Here is a 22,873-nt window from a genome sequence, read left to right on the forward strand (position 1 = left end):
TTCAAGTCTTGCTATAGATTTTCAAGTCAGTTTAAGCCCAACTATAACTACTGTAGGTCACTCAAGAACATTCAAATGTCGTCTTGGTAGGCAACTCCAGTGTATATTTGGCCTTGTGTTTTAGGTTATTGTCCTGCTGAAAGGTGAACTTGTCTCCCAGTGTCTGTTGGAAAGCAGACCGAACCAGGTTTTCTATGATTTCTTTCTGTGCTTAGCTCTATTCTGTTTCTTTTTATCCTGAAAGAATCCCTCGTCCTTGCTGATGACAAGCATACCCATAACATGATGCAGCCACCACCATGCTTGAACATATGAACAGTGGTAATCAGTGATGTGTTGTGTTGAATTTGCCCCAATATAACACTTTGTATTCAAAACATAAAGTTAATTTCTTTGTCACCTTTTTTGCAGTTTTACTTTAGTGCCTTATTGCAAACATGATGCATGTTATGGAATATTTTTATTCTGTACAGGCTTACTTCTTTTCATTTAGTATTGTGGAGTAACTACAATGTTGTAGGGGATGGCAGGTAGCCTAGTGGTTAGAGCGCTGGACTTGTACCCGAAAGGTTGCAAGATCGAATCCCTGAGCTGACAAGGTAAAAATCTGTTGTTCTGCCCCTGAACAAGGCAGTTAACCCACTGWTCCTAGGCTGTCATTGAAAATAAGAATTTGTTCTGCCTAGATAAATAAAACATGTTCAGTTTTCTATCACAGCCATTAAACTCTGAAACTGTTTTAAAGTCTCCATTGGCCTCATGGTGAGATCCCTGAGCGGTTTCCTTCCTCTCCAGCTAGTGGGTGTATTGATACACAATCCAAATTAATAACTTCACCATGCTCAATGGGATATTCAATGCCTGCCCCCCCCCCCCCCTACCTACCAATGCCTCCTTTGTGAGGCATTGGAAAACCTCCCTGGTCTTTGTGGGTGAATCTGTGTTTGAAATTCACTGTCGGATCTAACAGATAATTGTATGTGTGGGGTACATTCAAAAAATGTGGTAGTCATTCAAAAATCATGTTAAACACTACTATTGCACACAGTGAGTCCATGCAACTTATTATGTGACTTATTAAGCACATGTTTACTTATTTAGGCTTGCCACGACAAAGGGGTTGAATACTTTTTGACTTTTAATTTTTTATTAATATCTAAACATTTCTATTGTGTGTAGCACAGTGACATAAAATCACAGTTTAATCCATTTTAAATTCAGGCTGTAACACAACAAAATGTGGAAAAAGTCAAGGGGTATGAATACTTTCTGAAAGCACTCTATTAGGACAGTGAAGCTAAAACATTTACATTTGGCTCTATACTCCAGCATTTGGATTTGAGATCAAATGTTTTATATATGAGGTGACAGTACAGAATGTCACTTTTTATTTGAGGGTATTAACATGCTTATCTATTTGACCGTTTATAAATGAAAGCATTTCATGTGTCTAGTCCCCCTATTTGAAGGTGTCATAAGTATTTGATCAAATTAATTTATATGTATTGAAGTAGTCCAAAATGTTGTATTTGGTCCCATATTCCTTGCACGCTATGACTACATAAAGTCTGTGACTGTTGGATGCATTTGTAGTTTGTTTTGGCTGTTTCGGAGTATGTTGTCACTAATAAATCAGATAAGTGAAAACAGATATGTATGAAAATACCCTCAAATAAAAGGTTCTGTACTACCGCCTTATATGAAACAATTGATCTCAAATCCAAAATGATGGAGTATTGAGCCAAATTAGTTTTAGCTTCACTGTCCAAATAGATACATAGGGGAGTATTCGTCTCAACTACACCATTACAGTGCATTTACTGTCACTTACTGGAGCGAACACTTTGAGAAACAGTTCATTTCTGTGATCGTTTCACTTCTCAGACTCCGCATGTATCTGTGCGAGAACCGACGATAAGGTCTCACTCTCAGATAGAATGAAATATCTCTGTGGTCTCAGATCCCTTTTGGAGAGGTTGAGAGGAAGGAAGGGAAGAAGGGACGGAAGAGGGGAGGAGAGGATGTGAAAGAAGAGCAGTGGTAATGTGTCTCACCTGTTGCTGGTGAAGAAAGGCCGGATCTCTAGGGCTCAGTCCTACAAAACGATTGGCTGTGGGGGTGCCCGGTGCTGAGTATCCTGGAGGAGCAAACACACAAACACAGACAGACAGAGAGACACATTGACACAATGAGAAAATATTACATTGATTGATTCTTTATAAAGTGCGCAAAATGGTAACTGCTAGAGTAATGGGGTACAGAGGGGTTTTGTAGTGCCAGGAAGAGAGAAGGAAAGGGAGCTCACCGTTGTACTCACCTTCTGATGTGATGGGCTTGGTGTCGGGCATGGAGAGAGAGACGGGTCGCACTGTGCCATGGTGCGGAGAGGGGGCCAGGACTGGGGTGAAGTGGCCTGGAACCTTCCCCACCTGGCCACTGCTGTTAGCCTGGGAAGGGGGGGGGGGGTCAAAGACAGGGAAACAAAATAGAGGGGGCAGTTAGTGACACAACTCCTGTAGTATTTAAACTGTGGCCACTTGACAAATCCCACTGGGCACAGACGTCAATTTCATTGAAATTACTTGGAATCGTTAAAGAAAAGAAACGACATTAAAGTGTGTTTTACAGTATTGTTTGCACAGTCAGTTCAGTGCTGTGTTGTGTGGGAAAATGTCGCCCTCACTTGACACAGAGAGAGAGAAGGAGAGAGAGAGAGAGGAGAGAGAGAGAGAGAGAGAGAGAGAGAGGAGGAAGAGAGAGAGAGAGAGAGAGAGAGAGAGAGAGAGAGAGAGGAGAGAGAGAGAGAGAGAGAGAAGGAGAGCGAGCGAGCGAGAGAGAGAGAGAGAGAGAGAGAGAGAGGGAGAGAGAGAGAGAGAGAGAGAGAGAGAGAGAGAGAGAGAAAGGGGCTGATAGTAGGGGCGAGAATGATGAAGGGAGGGGGTCCAAGGAGAAAGGAGTATGGAGGAAGGGAGAACAGCCCTGCCCAAATAGCCTGTGTAGATCATCTCTAGTGTTTTAAGAGAGAAAAGGAGCTAGTGGGAGCTACTCTTTCAGACTGCGGGAGACGGTCTGTGGTGTATTGGGCTCTTCGGCGCCCCAAGTTCAAACCTCAAATACGCCTTTATGAAAAAGAATTGTGTCCACAGGGTTCCTTAAAAATGTGAATAGAATGTTTAATTAGAGTGTAATATAATCTGCGTTAAAGCAAGCATAAAAACATTCTGGCTGCCGTCCATGGGATTATAAGAGCTGTTTTATTTGCCGAGACGCCCTCCTCTGCACACCCACACCACACACACACACACACACCACACCAAACACCCCCCTTCTCCCATCCAGCACTGTGTAGGAGAGGGGCCAGTAATTCCGCCAAAAGAGAGCAGAGGCCCCGGCAACGGCAAATATTTACGGCCTTTATCGTTCCCTGTGGTTTTGTCTGAAGTAACAGTCCCGGGCCGCATAGATCCAGCCTCGTCTATGAGCCCATTGTTTTCAGTGAGAACAGCGGGATATAAAACTCACATAAATATCTCACGGCTCTCTCATCTCTCTATGGCTGCCCCCTCCCTCCCTCCCTCCCTGCCCCCCCCCCCCCCCCCCCCCCCACACACACCCACACACACACACACTCCCAGCACAGTGACACAAGGCTTTTAGTGTGTACCCAGACAGTTAATGTATAAAGTCTTCTGTCAGGTTTATCAGAAGTTCGTGAAAAAAAACTGTTATGACCCTCTGTAATTATATTTGTTTTATGAAAAAGGGCCTGGATTTTCTTTGGAATATTGAGTTAGTGGTTTTTACAGTGTATATTTTTACATTTAGGCTCTTATCAAAATAGACCTATAGAGTATTTCAGTTAGATCAGCATTCAGTCATTGCATAAAGGGATTTTTCTGCACTTTCAAAAGTGTTTAGATCACAACAGCAGCATATTCTAAATGGAGGGGGTTAAACTTGACACTTGATTAAGAACCTGGCTGAGAAGTCACCCGGTGCGTCCAACGGCACTGCCAATTCCTAAATCCTGTGTCAACTCCCTCCATCCAATGCTGTGCAAAACAAATGTACCCCAGAAAGACTAGTGCTGTGAAGACACTATGTGCAATGATTGAACTAATGATCATAAACATTGTCCACCCGTTTTCATGTGTCAAATGTTATAAAGCACCCAATCCCCAAAAATAATTCTCAAGGTGAAGGCTAACTATTAAGATTGCCACTTAAATTGGAAGGAGCTAAAATAATGTACAGGAAAGTGGCATTTGATCAACATTCAATTGTTGTAAAAATGTCAAGGCACAATTGTATGRGGCAGGTATTATTTTTGACATAGACAAGAAAATTTAGAAGTACATTTTTCAATTCAATAATTGGTTTATTAGAGAAAAATTGAATTCATTATGAAATTAAATGAAAACTCAACTGATACTTGATTCAATCATCACATTGAAAAGTGTACTACAGTATAGCCAAGCTGGTGCAGTGTCCTTTAACTACTCGTAGTGTTAAATATCCATTGTTTTTCATCAAACGTTTGCCATAAAACACATTTTCCACTAAAATCCCGAACTTCACATCCAATCATATCCCTGTTCACAAACACTGTCAGTCAGTTAGGCCTACTGAGGAGAGAGATTGTACACAGTCAAGTTCTCTTAAATAAAATAAGTGAAATAGGAATGTAGCCCAACCCGACTCCCCTCCAGTGTGCTGCAGTTCACACTCACCTGGCTGCTCTGTGGGCTGGACGGGTCGTAGCTGGGCACGTAGCTCTTCAGGGAGTCAGGGGGGTTGAGATGGGGTGGGTAGCGGATGGTGGGGTGAGAGAAGTAGGGTGACGGGGCAGGGGGCAAGATGGCCGAGAACTGAAGGGGGGAGTGGGGTGGAGGGCTCCTCGTCGATATAACTAAGGGGATAGGGAGAGAGGGAGGGAAACAGAGAAAGGAAGAAACAGAGAAAGAAACAGGGGAAGACAGACAGACAAGACAGATAGACAGAGAGACACATTTAGAGAGGGAGGGAGGGAGAAAAACAAACTATTGAAAAATTCACTAATGGAGAACAAAAACGTACACATTACAATCCCAACTAATTCAAAGGACTTTTGGGGGAAGGCTGAGGGGGATGCATGACAAAAACACTTTCAGTTCAAACACTTTCTTGTAGAGGTCACTGTAGGTCACTGAGTGAGCATGTCTAGACTTAGTAGGGGGGCAGGTGCTTAGCCTACTGACCACTGTGTCCGACCCCTGTAAGTCCGGGGTGGTGGTGCTGGGGGAAAGTGCTCAGTCTGGAGGAGGAGTCCTGCGGGGAGGTGGGGCTGAACAAGGGCTTCTCTGGCTTCTTCATGGTGGGAGACGACATGTCTGGAGGAGAGGAAACACATACACACCTGGTCAAGGGGAGGTTACCTGGCAACCACAGAGCCACACGCACAGACGCTGACAGAAGTAGCATCGCTGTTCTTGCTGCGACATCTTTCAAACATACTCCCATGCTGTGGCGTGATGGCAGTCATAGTATAGGCTTGCCATCGCTGTCATTTGACACTTTTGACATGTTTTCTAATGTCTATATGCAAGGTACTGTATGACAATAGGACTGAACATGAAAAAGAATGGACTCCGAAACCTCATGTTCTGTGACAGCAGCTGCTCTCCCCTGACCGTGGTTCAAGCTCAAGTGTCCCCGGCCCTGTCACAAGACCTTCATTCCTACCTCTCTCCCTCTCTCTCTCTCTTCCTCTCTTCCTCCCCACAATAGAGAAGAATCCACCTGAAGAGGGAAAGGTGACTCATACCAAACCAGGAAAGGAACAAAGACCTCAGGAATCCAGGGGAATTCCCCACTCAGAATTTTGTAAAAGGAAGGAGCTTAAGTTGTTTCATTTTTTTTTTTTTTTTTAGCAACATGAGCAATACCTCAGACAAGATGGATGGATCTTTCATTTTTGAAGACGTTCAGACTATGGTACCACCCCACTGTGCACATGGTTGAATCAACGTTGTTTCCGACGTGGAATAGACGTTGAATTGATGTCTGGGACCAGTGGGACAGTTGGTTTTTTACTTGTTCTTATGTGGTGTAACATTCCCTCAAATATATTCTTGACATTTCCTAAAATGACAGAATTACACGATGGACACTTATGGAGAGAGACCTATAATTGGAAAAACGTTGAAGTTAACGTCAACAGACTTCTCTTACAAAAAAGTCGCACTGGTCTGAGAACTGATCAATGTAAAATCCTAGAATTCACTTAGAATCCCTAGATAACAACACGTCGTTATATGTCAAAATGATTTCACTTTATGAACTCTGTTACTTCACGTTCCACCCCAAAAATGAGCGAGTAAACCAGGGTGTGCTCAGGCTAGGGTGTCCCAGACAGACGAAAGGGCTATGAATCCTATCAAGCAGATATCTAGCTATGAAATGCACCACCGGGTTAGTATGAGGAGCCAGGATTAAGTACTGCACATTTCGTAGGAGCATAGATATGAAAAACCTTCTTCTTCATTGCAAACAGCTGTTCGTTATCAAACCAGTTGCTGACTGACAATTTGAGAGCAGTGCCAAAAAATATGTAAGGGGAGTGGCTAGGTATACATAACTCCACAACATGGCGTCAGCTGTACTGTAACAGTGAAAGGCATTTCAGTGAGCTTACTTTTGAGGACAAAAAAACTGAATTACGCCTAATCCATGTGCATTTTAAAAGGGTTTTGTCGGACTAGGCATGTAAAATAAATGTCAGTTTGGCACTTTGGACAGCCTCACATCAGTTTAATATCAATCCACTTATTTTTTTATTCCCTCTTTACAGAGTAGTCATTTTCCATGAATTTCCTGATCTCTCCTCTCCTCTTCTCCATAGCCATTACATTTCAGCATGTGTTCACCCCGATACTGAAAGGTAAAAACACAGAACAGCGGGAGAAGGAAGGGGGGGAAAAAACAGTAAATCCCAACGAAGTTTCGTTTAAAAAAGCGAGGGGAAAAAAACACCTTATGCTGTTTGATGTTGGGACATTCTGTACCCTAAGTGTTTTATCTGTCGTAGGGTAGTGAGATGAGAGGTGTCCCTCTCCCTTCCACTCTAGGGCTTGAGCCCTGGGGGAAGAAGGGGGAATGTGTCTGTGTGTGTCGGAGGAGAACAATCTGGAAACACGGGACAGTGAGGGCTTAATTAAAAAAGCTACGGGCCCTGGCCTGCACCACGAGACCAGGTAATGAGACATACTGTACACCCCTCCCTGGAGGATCTCTCACACACACCCTCTCTCTCTCGCTGCCTGTCAGTATAGTGGCGTTAGCAGGGCTAGGCACGGGATGGCCCACCAACTGGGCCTGCCACCTGTTGAGTCAGACAGCTCCTCTGAGACCCAGCTAGCTTCAAACAGGGCCCGCCACACCTTCCCATCACTCACTCCACCTCCCTCTCTCTCTCTGACACACACACACACACGCAAACACGTGCCTGGATACGCACACACACACACACACACACACACACACACACACACACACACACACACACACCTGTTAACCCTAGCGTGACCTTTTCAATCTTGCAGTCTAATGACACAACAAGTTTATTAATAAAGTTCTCTACTAAGTCTGCTCACAGCCACAATTGCTACAGCTCTCACTAGCATGTCTTCCTTCTCACTTTCATTGGTGTAACCCTGCATTCCACAATTAAATCGCTACCAGAATGAAGATTCCACTCACATCGCTTCAACATTGCAACTCTCAACACTGCTTCAACACTCCAATACTCCCTCAGATTGGCGAGAAAACAGGAAGCAATGAGGAAGCTCCCAAACTACCAGAGAACTCAACAACCCTCCAAATGAGCTTATCAACAGGGGCATGTTCTCAGTCACGATATTTCCTGTCAACAATTCTGTTACTCACCCAGCCTGTTTGTTCTTATCATAGTTATTCAACAGTAATATTGTAGACCSCCCCCCACACACACACATACACACCTCTCCTCTCACCTTCTCTCTCGTGCCAGGTCCTGCTGCCGCTAGCTGGGGAGCTAGGTGAAGAATAGAAGTCAGGGCCAGTGGGACTGGTCTCCATACTCTCGTCTATGTTGAGGGTCTTGGGCCGTTTACTGGAGAAGAAGGCGGAAAAATGATGAGTCACAACACTGTACGTGTTCTCTGATCCCTGTGTCTCTCTACTGTCACTGCCCCTTGATGTTTGGAAAATGTAATATCTTTACTGCTAACGTATTGTCTAGATGTGTGGGTGTTAATAAAGTTGAACTCGAACAAATGGGCAAAATATGGAAGTACATGATGGAGTAAGATTACAATTTGCCCCTCAGTTTTGCATCTACCCCCCCGCCCTCTATCTCATTCAAAGTTAAGAGGACATGGTGTGATGCGGGAGAAGGAGAGTGGGGTTAAGGCAGGGTCATGCAGTAGACTGACCTGCCAGGCGGGGAGGAGAGGGAGCGATGGAGGCCCACGCTGGAGTTCAGGTCATGGTAGTACGGCTGACTTGGCATGTCGGCCATGGAGAAGTTCACCCCTGCCCCCTGGGTAATGGGCGCTGAAGAGTAGGGAGAGAAAAAGAGGTTACTTCCTGGTCACTGGCCTGCTGATTGGTTGCCTGCTGAAGCTCTGATAGGCTTTTGATATGATGTGACCTTGAGCATGGCCCACAACTTCACTGAAATGATCTCAGTGTACATGATCCCCTCTCACATGACTGAAAATCATTGAACCTTTGCATTCCACCAGCATAATGCAAACTCGTGAACTAGGCCACACACACATCAGCTCTCTGATTGGTCCTATGCTCAGCTGGATCATTCTCAATTACCTATTGTAATTGGTCAAGCACATATGAATAAGTGCATTGAAGTTCACTTTCATGGTGCTCTTATGTGTGATATGCTTTGAGAAACCACAGCCCACCACTGTGTGAAAGTCTACTTTTTTTCACCCTGTGGTTGACAACCGCGAGGGAGGGATATTGTTTCAGGGAGGACAGCTGAGTGTTAACTAGGGCACTGTGTAAAAGCTCCTTCCGCTCTTGAAGCTGCCGCCTGCGATGGTAGCCCTGTGAGGGCAGTGGGTGGGTGGGTAGATTGGTTTGGACTCGACGAGAGACTGGAGTGTGTGGTGGGGTCTGTTGTGGTCTGAGGTTCACCACTGGCATGAGCTCCAACCCCAGCACTGCAGTCTTGGAACTGGCAACCCACGGCAGCCCTGGCATTGGCTACCCAAGGGCATTTGTATTTTAATTTACTGCCAACGAGACTCTCCCTCTCTCTCTCTATTTCCTTCACTCTCTATCTCTCTTTTTGGCATAGCATACTGTGTGTAATACCACTTGCTCTGTCTCCCAGCCAAGTAATTTAACCCCGTCTGTTAAAGAAAATACAACCCTGACTTCTGAATCCAAACAATGCCAGGCACAAAATAACAATGATGCTAAAACACCTGTTCACGCTTTAATTTGAATGTGCATTTTAGAACGGCAAAATCACAGCACTGACTGAATTTCAATTGGCTTAAAAGGTCTACTCCGCAATCCGAAAAACAACAAGTCAAAAATGGCAGTACAAATTACAGAGGGGCTTAATAAAAAACATTAAGTAGAAAACACGAGTTGTATGTCAGTGTCAGTGAGTTCTTAGTGTACCCCAGGCATGTTAGAGGTCAGGACACAACATCCCATAGGTATGTGATAGAACACAACAGCCCTTGAGCCATACAGGTAAATCCTGCCTGAGGGGACCATTGTCCTCAGCTAGCTGGGGAGAGCGATTCCTGAAAGAACATCCGTCATCGTCTTTGAAAAAGGTCAGGCAAGTCTATACAAACACACACGGTCACACAGTCTCACACACACACACACATATACACACCGGTGCACTGTACATACACGTTGTTGTATTCTAATGCTGGAGACTTGCTCGACTGGATTTTCTGTTTTTGTACTGTGAAGCTTGCTGTTTTGAATCGGCAACGAGGATAAGGGGTATTGAGGGCGATGGTGATAAAGTATGTACTTACTTCTGGACACACGCACCAGCTCTGAAACACTGAAGACTCCTGATTTGATGAAGCTGTCTTCCAAGTAAACTGCAGAAACAAAAACCACAGATAGACAATATATCAATGCAACATTAAACCCAATGCTTTGTGTTGTCGTAACTAAGAGTAAGTTACATTCGTAGTGATTCGAGCTGTTGCTAAAGTAATAAATCATGACTTGATTCCCTGCTTACGATACACAGGACGAGCAAAAATTCTTTCCCAAATATTGTTTTCTAAAATAGAGCATCCATCATCTACCCATCAACCATAGCGACACGACTCAACACAGCTCCAGCCTGAATAATGGCAATATTGACAATACTGAAACATGGAGGCTTTGAAGTACAATATGTATGGAGCCCAGAATGTGAGAAAAATAACTATCATGACCCATCAGTCTAGCCTGGTCCCAGATCAGTGTGTGCTGTTTATATGTTTGTCATGACAATAGGAGTCGGCGATATAGCACAAACATAACTGTGACCAGGCTAATGTCAGTCTGTCAGCCATTCAGACAGACATGTCACTGACACCCAAAACGACTTCGACATTTCATCCTTTGATGTTCTGAGCAGGACCATTGGGTGTGCCAACAACATAGAGGGGAGGCGTGAGTCTAGATTCCGATTGGCAGCTAAATGCACTTTCTTCCTCCTAATTCCTCAATGCAAGCCAACGGGCGTCCCAGAGAATGACAGGGGAACTGTGGCACTGTAGTGGGAGCAGCTAGGGAGGCCCTCACAGGGCCTGAGTCATTGGCTCAACGTTGGCTCAACATAGTGTTTGACTTGGCAGCAAGGCGCACACGCAGGGTAGGCAGAACCTACTCTTGAGGTACGGGGCTAATTACGTTCTTGCTCTATTTTCATTCCTGGCCCGTGATGACATAGTCCAGGTCAGTCCAGTAGAGCAGCAACAGGCTGCCGGTGATGATTTGGAACAGTGGCCATTTTGTTTGGCTAACTAGCAGACTGGCTACTAGACGTAGCTTAGCTATCCAACCCTTATTGGCAAGGACAAGAACTATGGCCTCAGACATCCACTAGTGTACTACAGAGGAGCACATAACTGTCTAGCCTTCGTGTTTCCAAATCTTTTTTGTCTCTTAGATTGACAACGGTTTTGTTTTGGTGTCTAGACCAGTGGAGGCTGCTGAGGGGAGGACGGCTCATAATAATGGCCGGAATGGAGTCAATTACACTCTATTCCAGCCATTATTATGAGCCGTCCTCCCCTCAGCAGCCTCCACTGGTCTATACAGATGTAGGATCTTAATTTGTGAATTATTATGTGGATTATAATTAATGGTCATTTTTGTAGGGGTTGATACATTTTTTGTAAAATAAAGTCTCAAATTTCAAAGTGGAAATTACAAACTTGAGAAGCCTTTTAAAACCTCAGATACACTACAAGTTTAAAATGTTATCCTGCAACAGGGTGATTAAATTAATCTGTAATTCCATAGAAACCTTAAAATGGGTGTAGTCTGCATAACTGTGAAAGGTCACATCCTGTTTAAAGATAATTATGCCAGGTGAGAGCATACACACAAAGAGTAACTATCATAAACAGATTCTGGAGAATCGTCTACCAGGCGAGACCATATCAAGTACAGAGAGGGGACTGGGAACTATAGAGCTGTGATTGACAGGACAGAGGTTGGAGGACCGTGACAATGAGGTTCAGGTACATACCTGGGTTCTTGCCTGGCTCATTGTTACTGGGACTTCCTGACTGCTGTGAGTCTGTAACACAGATAGAGAACCATGCTTAGTATTATAGAACCATCCTACTGGGCACAGACGTCAATTCATCATCTGTTCCACGTCATTTCATTGAACCTTAGATCATGAAATACAACAAAGGTCATCAAAGTTCAACACTATTCTATCAATTTAAGTTATTCAAATTAGCTTTATTGACATGGATGGTAACCACCCAGTGTTGCCAAAGCAATACAATGACCCACTACTATAAGGACACGTCAAAAATACCCTGAATGTGACAGGTGGCCAAAAACAAAGAAGCAAGGTGCTGTTGGTCATCAGATTTCATTTCAACCTAGACATAATATCAGCTGGAGTCATGGGGATTATATAATGAATACTTCTCAGCTTCCCTAGAATGTGTCTGAGGTTTTTATCGTAATTTTTCTGCAGACGTGTCAGTCCTGACAGACCCAGCCAGATGTGCAATGGTATTTGCTGTTGTTTAAAARAAAAGAGGAGACAGAGAAAAGAGGGGGGGGGCGATGGGAGTGGGGGGGGCTACAGTCAAAAGCCAGCAGAACAAAAGAAGTGCTCAACAGGGGTGGAAAGAAACAATAAGACAAGTAAAAAAAAACATTTTTTAAAGACGAGGTGAAGCGTTCTCCTGACCTTCACATACAGACTGGTTGATTCTGTCTGAATTTTTACAGGGCCTGGGTTAGGGAAAACATTGTGTGCCTCTGCCTCATCCTGCCCTGCCCCAGCCCGAGAGAAGCATGCACATAGCACACGCAACAGGAGGGGGATACACTCTGAAACACATCAGGAATTCTCCCCATAAGGTAGCCTATCTTAGCCTCCAAGCGCTTCCTCTGATTGATGATGTTACCTTACAGCACCTTTGGGAAGAGGATAAGCTGGGGTAACTGGCGTTCCTCAGCCGTCACCATGCTCGTTAGTCACCGCCAACCACCAGGTCCGTTTTTGCGGCTCAACCGCCACGCAACACTAACAGATATTCAAACGATGCCCACAAGAGCCTGGCTTTTAACGTAAACACTTGACCATGTCATATACAGTCAGCAATAGAAAGTGGCTCCAAAGAGCTCACTTCATTTCACCTAAAAACTAGTACAGTAGGCTTTGTATGGAAGAGCGGGTGTGTAGAGTAGTGAGGAACTAGTCCAGGCATATCAGAGGGGGACGACACCGACAACATAAACACTAGTTCATATCATATAACATAGGTCTGCAGTTGAAAATTAGTTCCAAAGAGCTGACTTAAATTTCACATAAACACCAGTTCCTCACGACACTACACACCCGCTCTTCCACACAAAGCCTACTGTAGCATCAGCCAACCGGAGTAGGGCGACATCGCCGTCACCCAAAAGCCAACAACATATGGGAGAGGAAGAGAGGAGGAACCCCCCCCAACCCCCCTCCCTCTACCAGCCCCCGCTTCAACCAACCATCCAGGGAAAAAGCAGCAAACGAGGGGGTAAAAGTACAACAGTACAACACTGAATGGCCAGGCTGTGTTTGCCTTGAGTTCCATAATGATTCACCACAGCCGCCCCCCACGTGTTCCTCCTGTGCCCTACGCCTTTAACGCGGAGAAGTGAGGACAAGAGACGGGAGACAGTGAACTCAGACATCCTCGCCTTGCAACACAACACTCCTTTTGCTGCTGCAAAGCGTTCCCTCTCTCATAAGCTTAATTTTAGATGTAAAGGAGGAGAGAGAGAGAGAGAGAACGAAAGAGAGAGAGAGAAAAAAAATGTGAAGGAAAAAAAAAAACTTTGAGAGATTTATGACCATTAAACGGCACTGCAAAAACAGAATGTTCTTGGCTGCGGCTCAACACTTACAAAATAGGTAGGGAACAACACCACCATACGTTAAACAAAAAATATCTCCCCTTATGGTTAACCCTGAACAGTCTCTACAGGATACAGAGGACACTAGGGAAGTCTGATGTCCCTAGCTTGCGCTCTTTTGGGTGCAACTTATTTTTCTAAACTGGCTAGTTTGTTAGCTTGTCTCTTTTGTTTGCTTGTAATCCACCATTTACTGGAAAAGAAAGGACTCTCTGGATGGAAATTCACATTATTTCAGCAAAACACTGTATGGTGCTACTGACTTCTCGGCCACGTCATGCAAGCACATTTGTTATTTGACTGACACGGCATAAAAATACTGTATAACGAGATCGATTCTATGTTACACGCCACAGTCGGGGGCTTTTGTGCCAATGGTTTGTGTGGAACCAAGTCCATACAGTAAGTGATTGCAGGGAGATCCTCCTCTTTTCTTGCTCCCTGCCACCCAGCCACCCTGGCACCTCCCACCCTCATGCCACTTTCAGACCCATCCATCAGTCTAGTTACAACTGTCAACTATTGCCCTCTCCCAGGAGAGAAAGAAAGAGAGAGACAGAGGGACAGGGGAGGACGGAGAGAGAGGAGAGAAAGTGGGAGGGCGCTACAGAGAGAGAAAGAGTGACACAGAGAAACAGAGMGAGAGAGAGTGAGAGAGGTGGGGAGCTGTTTCGTCTAACATGGAACAGACCATCCTGAGAGAAAGAGGAGGTAGGGAGCTGGTTCATCTAACATGGAACAGACCATTGTGAGAGAACAGGTGGGGAGCTGTTTCGTCTAACATGGAACACACCATTGTGAGTGAACAGGCAGCCTTGACAAAAGACCAGATGGTCGTGGCAATTAAAGAACCCAGGCAGCAGAAGCAGCATCTTCACTTTGCTGCCCTACAGTACTGTAGGCCTACAGAGGAGCCACCTGGAAGAGTGGGATCCAGGCATATGGCATCTACTGTCAACTCATCTCAGAGGTTTGAGGGAGCACCATACATCTGAGAGCTGGAAAACACCTGACATCTCACATACATTTCACCCTTGACCTGTAGCTAGGGAGGTGTAGGAGGTTGTTATGGGGGGCTTGAGGTTAAGTTCAAGTTCAAGTTCAAATTCCAGTTCAAGTTCAAGTGTGTTGATAGCCACATAGAAGCAGTCGATCAGGCCAGGGTTGAAAATATTCTTATAAATATTTTTGAAATTAATAATAAAATCAACATATGAACACATTTAAAAAGGAATAATTCCAAATAACCGCTATTCTAACTAGAAAAATGGAAAGTGCATACAGTGCATTCAGGAAGTATAGTGACTTATTCCACATTATGTTGTGTTACAGCCTGAATTCAAAATTGATTCAATATTTTGTTTTTCCCTCATCCTCCTATACACAATAACCCATATCAACGAAGTGAAAACATGTTTTTAGAAATGTTTGCAAATGTATTATAAATTAAATACATTTACATAAAGTATCTCAATTTAATCGATTTTAAATTCAGGCTGTAACACAACAAAATGTGGAAAAAGTCCAGGGGTGTGAATACTTTCTGAATGCACTGTATGTTGTACAATTGTATGCTGTGTAAATGTMAGTCTGCATACAAGAAATAAACTGTCTGACACAGAAATGAAAACAGGGGTGAAGACTTCCCTCTACAGAAAATATCTCCAATCTCCATCCAAAAGACGCATCAAACCTTCCAAATGGAGACCAATCCAAGACCAATCCAATCGTCTTCAAACAGGCGCCAGCAACCCGTAAATAAACAGGGTGGGCTCGGTCTGCGAGGTAGAGCTCTGGCTCTGCCCTGAGAGTTTGCCAAGGCCCGGATCACAACGCAAGATACCAGAGACACACAGCCACACTCCAAAAACAACGTTTCTTGGCACCTCTCCGTCCCTGCCACTTGTTTAAACAAACAATCTGGGCCCGCAAAGAAGGAGGAGGAGAAAAAAAAGCAAAACAGAGGATTTGAGGATCTTGGCTGTGATTTGAGTGAGGAGGACTGAGGAGGAGACACGTTGGGATTGTGGGGAGTACTGAGTACCGACATTGACATGCACGGAGTTTGTTTCGTACCTTATGCATAACGGCACAACGTGGATTCTTTGCTATTGTGAAGGCTTCTTTTACCTGTTGTTCTCTCTCTCTCTCTCTCTCTCTCTCTCTCTCTCTCTCTCTCTCTCTCTCTCTCTCTCTCTCTCTCTTTCTCTCAGCCCTAATGTGTCACTTGCCTGGATATTATAAACAGGCCAACAATCTTTTGCACTCTCCTTTTTCTAGTTTGGCATGATACCCATACCTTCCCCCGAAGAAACTCTCAGTCCACCCCCACCCCACTGTGTATATTAAACCAGTCGCACACTTTCACAAACTCACTCGTTGCAGTACACCCACCTGATCCCACAAACACACACATCCCACACAGCACATACACACTCTCACATACGTACACACTCTCGCATACACACACGCCGCCGCAGATGCATACCAACGTCGACATTTCAGGGAGGGAGAGAGCAGCCATTTTAGACTGCTGCACCCGGGGTCTGTGCACATGTATAGCTGTGGCTGCCAGAAGCATGGGTCCCGAGCCAAGACGCATCTCAGCGGCCCGAGAGAGGGAGGGAGGGAAAGAGAGAGAAGAGAGATAGAGAGAGAGAAGAGAGAGCGACGTAGAAATATTGCCTAATTACGGCAGGGCTCGGCCCGTAATATTTCAACAATACAGCTGTGTGTAGTGTAAATATTTGACATGGCCCACACTTTCTGTCCCTCTTCTGCACCAGTTTGGCCAAGGAGCAAGCCGTTAGAGGGGTAGGCAAGCTGTCCATCTGTCTGTCGGTCTATCCTGGTGCACATAGCCATGGTGTGTGAGTTTGTGCGTGTGTGTGTGTGAGTGTGCGGATTTTGTCCTGTGTCCTCCTCTGCTCCTGGTTTTTATCCTTAACGGCTTAGCCATGATGACCTCATCGTTGTGGGCCCGGTTCCAGATCCTAGCTTTCTCTTAAATGTTGCTCCATCACTGCATTCTACAGCTCCACTACATGGCCAAGAGTACATGGACACCTGCTCGTTGAACATCTCATTCCAAAATCATGGGCATTTATATGGAGTTGGTCCCCCCCTTTGCTGCTATAACAGCCTCCACTCTTCTGGGAAGGCTTTCCACTAGATGTTGGAACATTGCTGCGAGGACTTGCTTCCATTCAGGCATGAGCATTACTGAGGTCGGGCGAATAGGCCTGACTCGCAGTCGGCATTCCAATTCATCCCAAAGGTGTGCGATGGGGTTGATGTTAGGGCTCTGTGCAGGCCGGTCAAGTTCTTCCACACCGATCTTGACAAACCATTTCTGCTTCAACCTCGCTTTGTGCAGATTCGTTCGTCGGACTCCCAGATGGTGAAGTGTGATTAATCACTCCAAAGAACGCGTTTCCACTACTCTAAAGTCCAGTGGCGGCGAGCTTTACACCACTCCAGCCAGCGCTTGGCACTGAGCCTTGTGTTTTATGCTTGTGTGCGGCTGCTCAGCCATGGAAACCCATTTCATGAAGTACCTGACAAACATTTGTTGTGCTGACGTTGCTTCGAGGGGCAGTTTGGAACTGGGTTGTGAGTATTGCAACCGAGGACAGACGATTTGTACACGTTACGCGTTTCAGCACTCTATGGTCCCTTTCTGTGACCTTGTCTGGCATACCACTTCACGACTAAGCTGTTATTGCTCCTAGACGTTTCCACTTCACAATAACAGCACTTACAGTTGACCGGGCAGCTCTAGCAGGGAAGAAATTTGACAAAATGACTTGTTGGAAAGGTGGCATCCTATGACGGTGCCACGTTAAATTCGGTTAAACAGCCATCACTAGCACATTAGAGGCTGCTGCCCTATATACATAGACTTGGAATTTCTGGCCACTTAATGGAACACCAGTCACTTGAATAATGTTTACATATTTTGCATTACTCATCTCATATGTATATACTCTATTCTACTATATCTTAGTCTGACATTGCTCGCCCAAATATTTACACATTCTTAATTCCATTCCTTTATTTTAGATTTGTGTATATTGTTGTGAAAATGTTCGATTATACTGTCAGATATTACTGCACAAGCAGTTCTCTACATCCGCAAAAACATCTGCTAAACATGTGTACTGTATGTGACAAATACAATTTCATTTGATTTTGTTGAAAGTCACTGAGCTCTTCAGTACGGGCCATTCTACTGCCAATGTTTGTCTAAGGAGAATGCATGGCTGTGTGCTCAATTTTATACACTTGTCAGCAACGGGTGAGCTGAAAAAGGCAAATCCACTAATTTGAAGGGGTTTCCACATACTTTTGTGTATCTCCGTCTCTGGGTCTGTAACAGTATCTCATATCTTTTGTCTCCTCTTGTGCCTGCCTACATTTATCTCTCTTTCTGGATCAGGAACTGTGTCAGCTGTATCAATTCTTATCTAGTCAGAATTGTATAGTATAGTATATGCTTTCCTCTCCACTTCTAAATCGTCATCTACATCTAACCTGGTATCTCTCAATCCTCCACCGTTTCCCCGTTGTTTTGTTGCACTTTCTTTCCCTTCTTTCTCTCTTCTTAGTGGCCCTCTATTTCTCTCTCACTCTCTGTCGCTCTCTCTCCCTCTCCTTTTCGCCCCTTCTCTCCCTCGTTTTGTTGACTAAACAAAGTGGCCTTTATCAGAGAGAGCCGCAACCCAAACAAGCCAAACAAAAGATAGGGCGAGGAAATCTACCCAGAGGAGGGAGGGTCTTATCATGCCAGGGAGGCCATTGTGCGTGTGTGCCAGTCTGCACAATGGCAGTCTCATGCCCTGGCATCTAATGCACTAACGTATCATAACGTTCTTTGAAGGCCGACACCTGTCTGCCAAGAGACCAATATCGAGGAAAGAAGACGAGAAAGACATGCTAAGTTTGACGGCCATTTTGAGAACTCATCCTCTGCCAATACCTAGAGAGCATGTGTGGTAAAACGAGCCCATACAAACGCAGACCCAGAAAACAGCAGTAAATGTGTTAAGGAACGTATAAATCTTACTGTGTGTGCAGAATGGACAGATATGAAGACAGTAAAGCATTCTTCTAGGAATGCCCCCCCCCCTTATAAGGCTTTTGAGCAACTCAAAAGCTAAGTAGCATATCAACGACAAATAAAGTCTTCTATCATGTTAATTAGATTCAGCTACATTTGCTTTAGATCGACTGCAGACATGATACAAAAAGCCTGTCTAGGAACACATTTAAGGCTTGTGGGAGTGTTAGGGGGAGGTGGGGAGAGACAAGGAGGGTAAAGTTGAAAAGACTGAAGGAACAATGACATTTTGCCTTCTTTTTATTCGACGGAGAGACACCACAGACTTGTTTGAATGGAACACGTACACACCCACGAGACAGTGAGACAGTGGGACTGTCAGGTTTTGAGACGTAGGAATCAAGTGTCAGACAGACAGGGTCAGACAGAGGAGGGCGGTGTGTGGGGGGGGGGGTGGCATACAACTTTCAGGGCAAAAGCATTCACAGACAGCTACAGGAACTGTGTGTGGGGAGGGGGTTCTCATGATTCTCATGAAACCACTTTTAAACATGTCTGTAGCAAATTGAATTCCAAAATCATGATGCAGCTGCAAAAATCAACTATAATTCTGAAAATGTGTCTTGTTTGAAAAATATTGTACATTTTCACCAGAATTTTGTCAGGGCAAAAGCATTCACAGACAGCTACAGGAACTGTGTGTGGGGAGGGGGTTCTCATGATTCTCATGAAACCACTTTTAAACATGTCTGTAGCAAATTGAATTCCAAAATCATGATGCAGCTGCAAAAATCAACTATAATTCTGAAAATGTGTCTTGTTTGAAAAATATTGTACATTTTCACCAGAATTTTGTACATTTTCACCCCACATTCTCATTATCAAAATGCATCCGGATTAAATTCTCAGGTCGTTTTATACTATTCTACTTTAGAAAAATCTAACTTATTTGAATAAAATACTAAATATGTTGCTGTAGTTTGTCCATAAATCATAAAAATTGTATACTAGTTGAAGTTTACATTAAACTATAATATATATTATGTGAAAACACTGTCTGTGGACATGTCTCATTACCGTAACACCTTTTCAAGTTCCTGTAAAAACTCCAATTAGTTTTTAAATAAAGTTTTATACACCATGATGCATCATTTAGAGGAGTAGTCCTTCGATGAGCACTAGTTAAGTTATTTGATTTGCTTATATGCCTTCAGAATGAGGTTCTTATTCTCAAACACCCCTTTTACCYCACTTTGCCTTCTCATTACCGAAACAGCTAAAAAGCTTAAATTGGGAAAAAGTCAGAGAACCATTACCTTACCAACATGGAGGCATGAATGGGCTTTAGTGATGTGGTCAATTGTTTGCTGACTCATAACGGCTGTCTCCTATTATTTGCAGATTGAGCTAAGGGCCTCTCATTACCGAAACACACCTTTCTCATTACCACGTAATCTTTGGGTCCGTTTCAGTAATGAGAACCTTAATTTCAGTAATGATAATAAGCTAATTCTAATGTATAGTCAGTCAATGGGTGTGCTGTGCTGGTAAACTTTATTTATTTACTTGGACCAATTGTATAGATTTTTTTGTAAAACAACAGTTATTTGATTAAGTAGGGTTTGTCAAGAAATATTGGGTGTATAAACCCCATTTAACTTACTTTAAGTCCCAATCTGCAGTTTGTGTTTCAACAAAGAGTAACCCCACCACTTAAAGGAGGATATCCCCAATTTTGACATGTGTACCTGCTTTTACACTTACCTATGCTGTTGTTTGATATTCACATATTTAAATACTTTATAGGCATATTGTGTCATGCTGTGTGCCCATAGGATCCCATCCAATCCAGAAATACCTCTAAAATACCTTACACAAATATTAACTGTAACTTCTTTTTTTAAGTCACCTTGTTACGTTTAAGTCCACTTTTGAAAATAAATGCATGTAATTACAATACAGTACTTACACTGAAATAAGAGGTATTTTAATCAATTGCATTAAGAGCAGTGATTTTAGTATTATTTGGGATTAACAAATGACACTGATGATTATTTTGGTTTACTGAATCTCTGATAGAGATCAGTACAGTTTTTCATTGGCAAACTATGCTATACTCATTACCGAAACATGCAGTCTCATCACTGAAACCTGCTTATCATTACTGTAATGCACCAATATTTAGGAAATATTAGGCAATATAAAACATATACTTTCGCAATTTTGGATTCATCTGATAGTGTGATTTTTGTTCTTTATCAAAATAGGTGTGCATAAATAAAWRAATAAAAAWAACATGTACACACCAATGACTATGACAAAAAAAAAGTTTTGGGAAAAGTTGGGTTATGGTAATGAAATAAATTACGAAATAAATGTTAATTCCATTTTCAGTGTTATGTTTAACTATAATATTAGACATTATTTTGTTTATAACTTTTTTGGACTTGTTGCGGTAATGAGAATTTTTGTGTTGGTTGTTGTGGAAATTGTGCTAAAATGCATAATATCTGATCCAAAAATATAATGATAATTATGAAATAGATAAGTACAGATCCTAATCTCGGTGATCCAAGAGGAAATTTTATGAAAAATGACACTTGAGAATGTTTTGGCCAAATGTCAGTTTCGTGAGAATGACCCATGTGTGTGTGTGCCCTCTGGGGAAGAAGAGATGTGCATACTAATGATACTGGAGACCGGTTCCCCTTTCTCTTACACTTTTTTAGGGGACTCAATGCTGTCTCGWCCATAAACTCTCACGGGGGTGAAAAGACGAGTGCTTTTACAGAGCCCGAGAAAACAGACTTCTCATTCAGGTCAACAAACAGTGTGGCATCGCCCACATTCATTCCAGAGAGGAACGGGAACAAGGGCTGAATCGGCTGACACATCATTAATGAGGCCAGGCCAGACCAGGAAAGAGAGAGGGAAAGGGTAAGTAGCCAGGAATACAAAGACAGGAGAAGAGAGGAGAGAGAGGGCAGAGAGAGGAGACAGTGGGCATATACACATATGTACGTGCATGCTCACATTTACTCACGCATGTATGCACACACACATGCAGATGTAGGATCTTCATTTGACCACCCTGTTGCAGGAGAACTTCCCTGCAATGCACAACATTTCAAACTTGTAGTGTAYTTGAGGTTTAAAAAGGCTCCTGAAGTTTGTCATTTCCACTTTGAAATTGTATCAACGSGTACAAAAATGTKMATTTATTATAATCCACATAATAATTCAGATATCCTGTTGCTGCAAGATGTTCCTGTTGTAGCAAACTGGCTCAAACTAAGATCCGACATCTGTTCATGTGGACTGAGATACAAATACACAGATGCATACACACACTATGAAATTACACACAGATAAACACACTATTAAACACACAAATGATTCAGGTCTGTGAGAATTGAGATCTCTGAAGTGCTGCAAGCTTAACACACACACTCTCCTGTTGAGAGCTGTGCTGTGCCATACATGTGCTCTGTGGTCAGGGCCTGGGATGCAGACAACACAACAGAGGCTCATCTGGCTGTCCCATGAAAAAAAGCATGCAGGCAGGGCTTCACCGCACACTGCCTCAGTCACTGTTTCCACACACACAAGCATGAACGAACGAACGAACGAACGCACACACACACACGCGCACACGCACACACGCACACACACACACACACACACACACACACACACACACACACACACACACACACACGCACTCCCAGCTGTACCCTGTTCCATGACAAAGCCTCCAGCCATGCAAGACATAGCCTGACCGTGACATGACAGAGTGCTTTACATGACTTCAAAGTCCCAGTCACACTACTAAGGTTCTGTCATATATATTTTTAAACTAGATCAGGCTTTCACTTACAACCTACACAAGTGATCAAAAGCAGGAAGCAGACAATTCCAATGTTTCAAATAAAATTTTACCCCCCCCCCCTTGACTTACTGGGAAGTCAGCATTAAGACAGGATAACCTTAACCTAAGCTCAAGTCAGCTTCACAAACAAAACTGCTCTTTACAGTGCAAACACATATCACACTATGTTGGTTCCAGGCTGTTAGCTAAAACACCTATCATGTCGAAACAATGCACCCATCAACACATGAGCGTTAAAACAACAGAATGATTTTGGTATGCCTCAGACC

General features: G+C 43.7%; 1 protein-coding gene across 1 annotated transcript in view; it reads right to left on the reverse strand.

The window, feature by feature from the left end:
• The window catches only part of LOC111960445 (nuclear factor 1 B-type-like), an 88,624-nt gene that overhangs the window by 16,841 nt on the left and 48,910 nt on the right, over nucleotides 1-22,873 (reverse strand). The window contains 8 exon segments of the mRNA XM_070437953.1: nucleotides 2,055-2,137; nucleotides 2,306-2,447; nucleotides 4,731-4,909; nucleotides 5,238-5,369; nucleotides 8,010-8,128; nucleotides 8,451-8,571; nucleotides 10,044-10,112; nucleotides 11,762-11,812. Coding sequence (XP_070294054.1) covers nucleotides 2,055-2,137; nucleotides 2,306-2,447; nucleotides 4,731-4,909; nucleotides 5,238-5,369; nucleotides 8,010-8,128; nucleotides 8,451-8,571; nucleotides 10,044-10,112; nucleotides 11,762-11,812 — 896 coding nt within the window.

The sequence above is a fragment of the Salvelinus sp. IW2-2015 genome, linkage group LG37 (genome assembly GCF_002910315.2).
Source record: "Salvelinus sp. IW2-2015 linkage group LG37, ASM291031v2, whole genome shotgun sequence".
NCBI lineage: Eukaryota > Metazoa > Chordata > Actinopteri > Salmoniformes > Salmonidae > Salvelinus > Salvelinus sp. IW2-2015.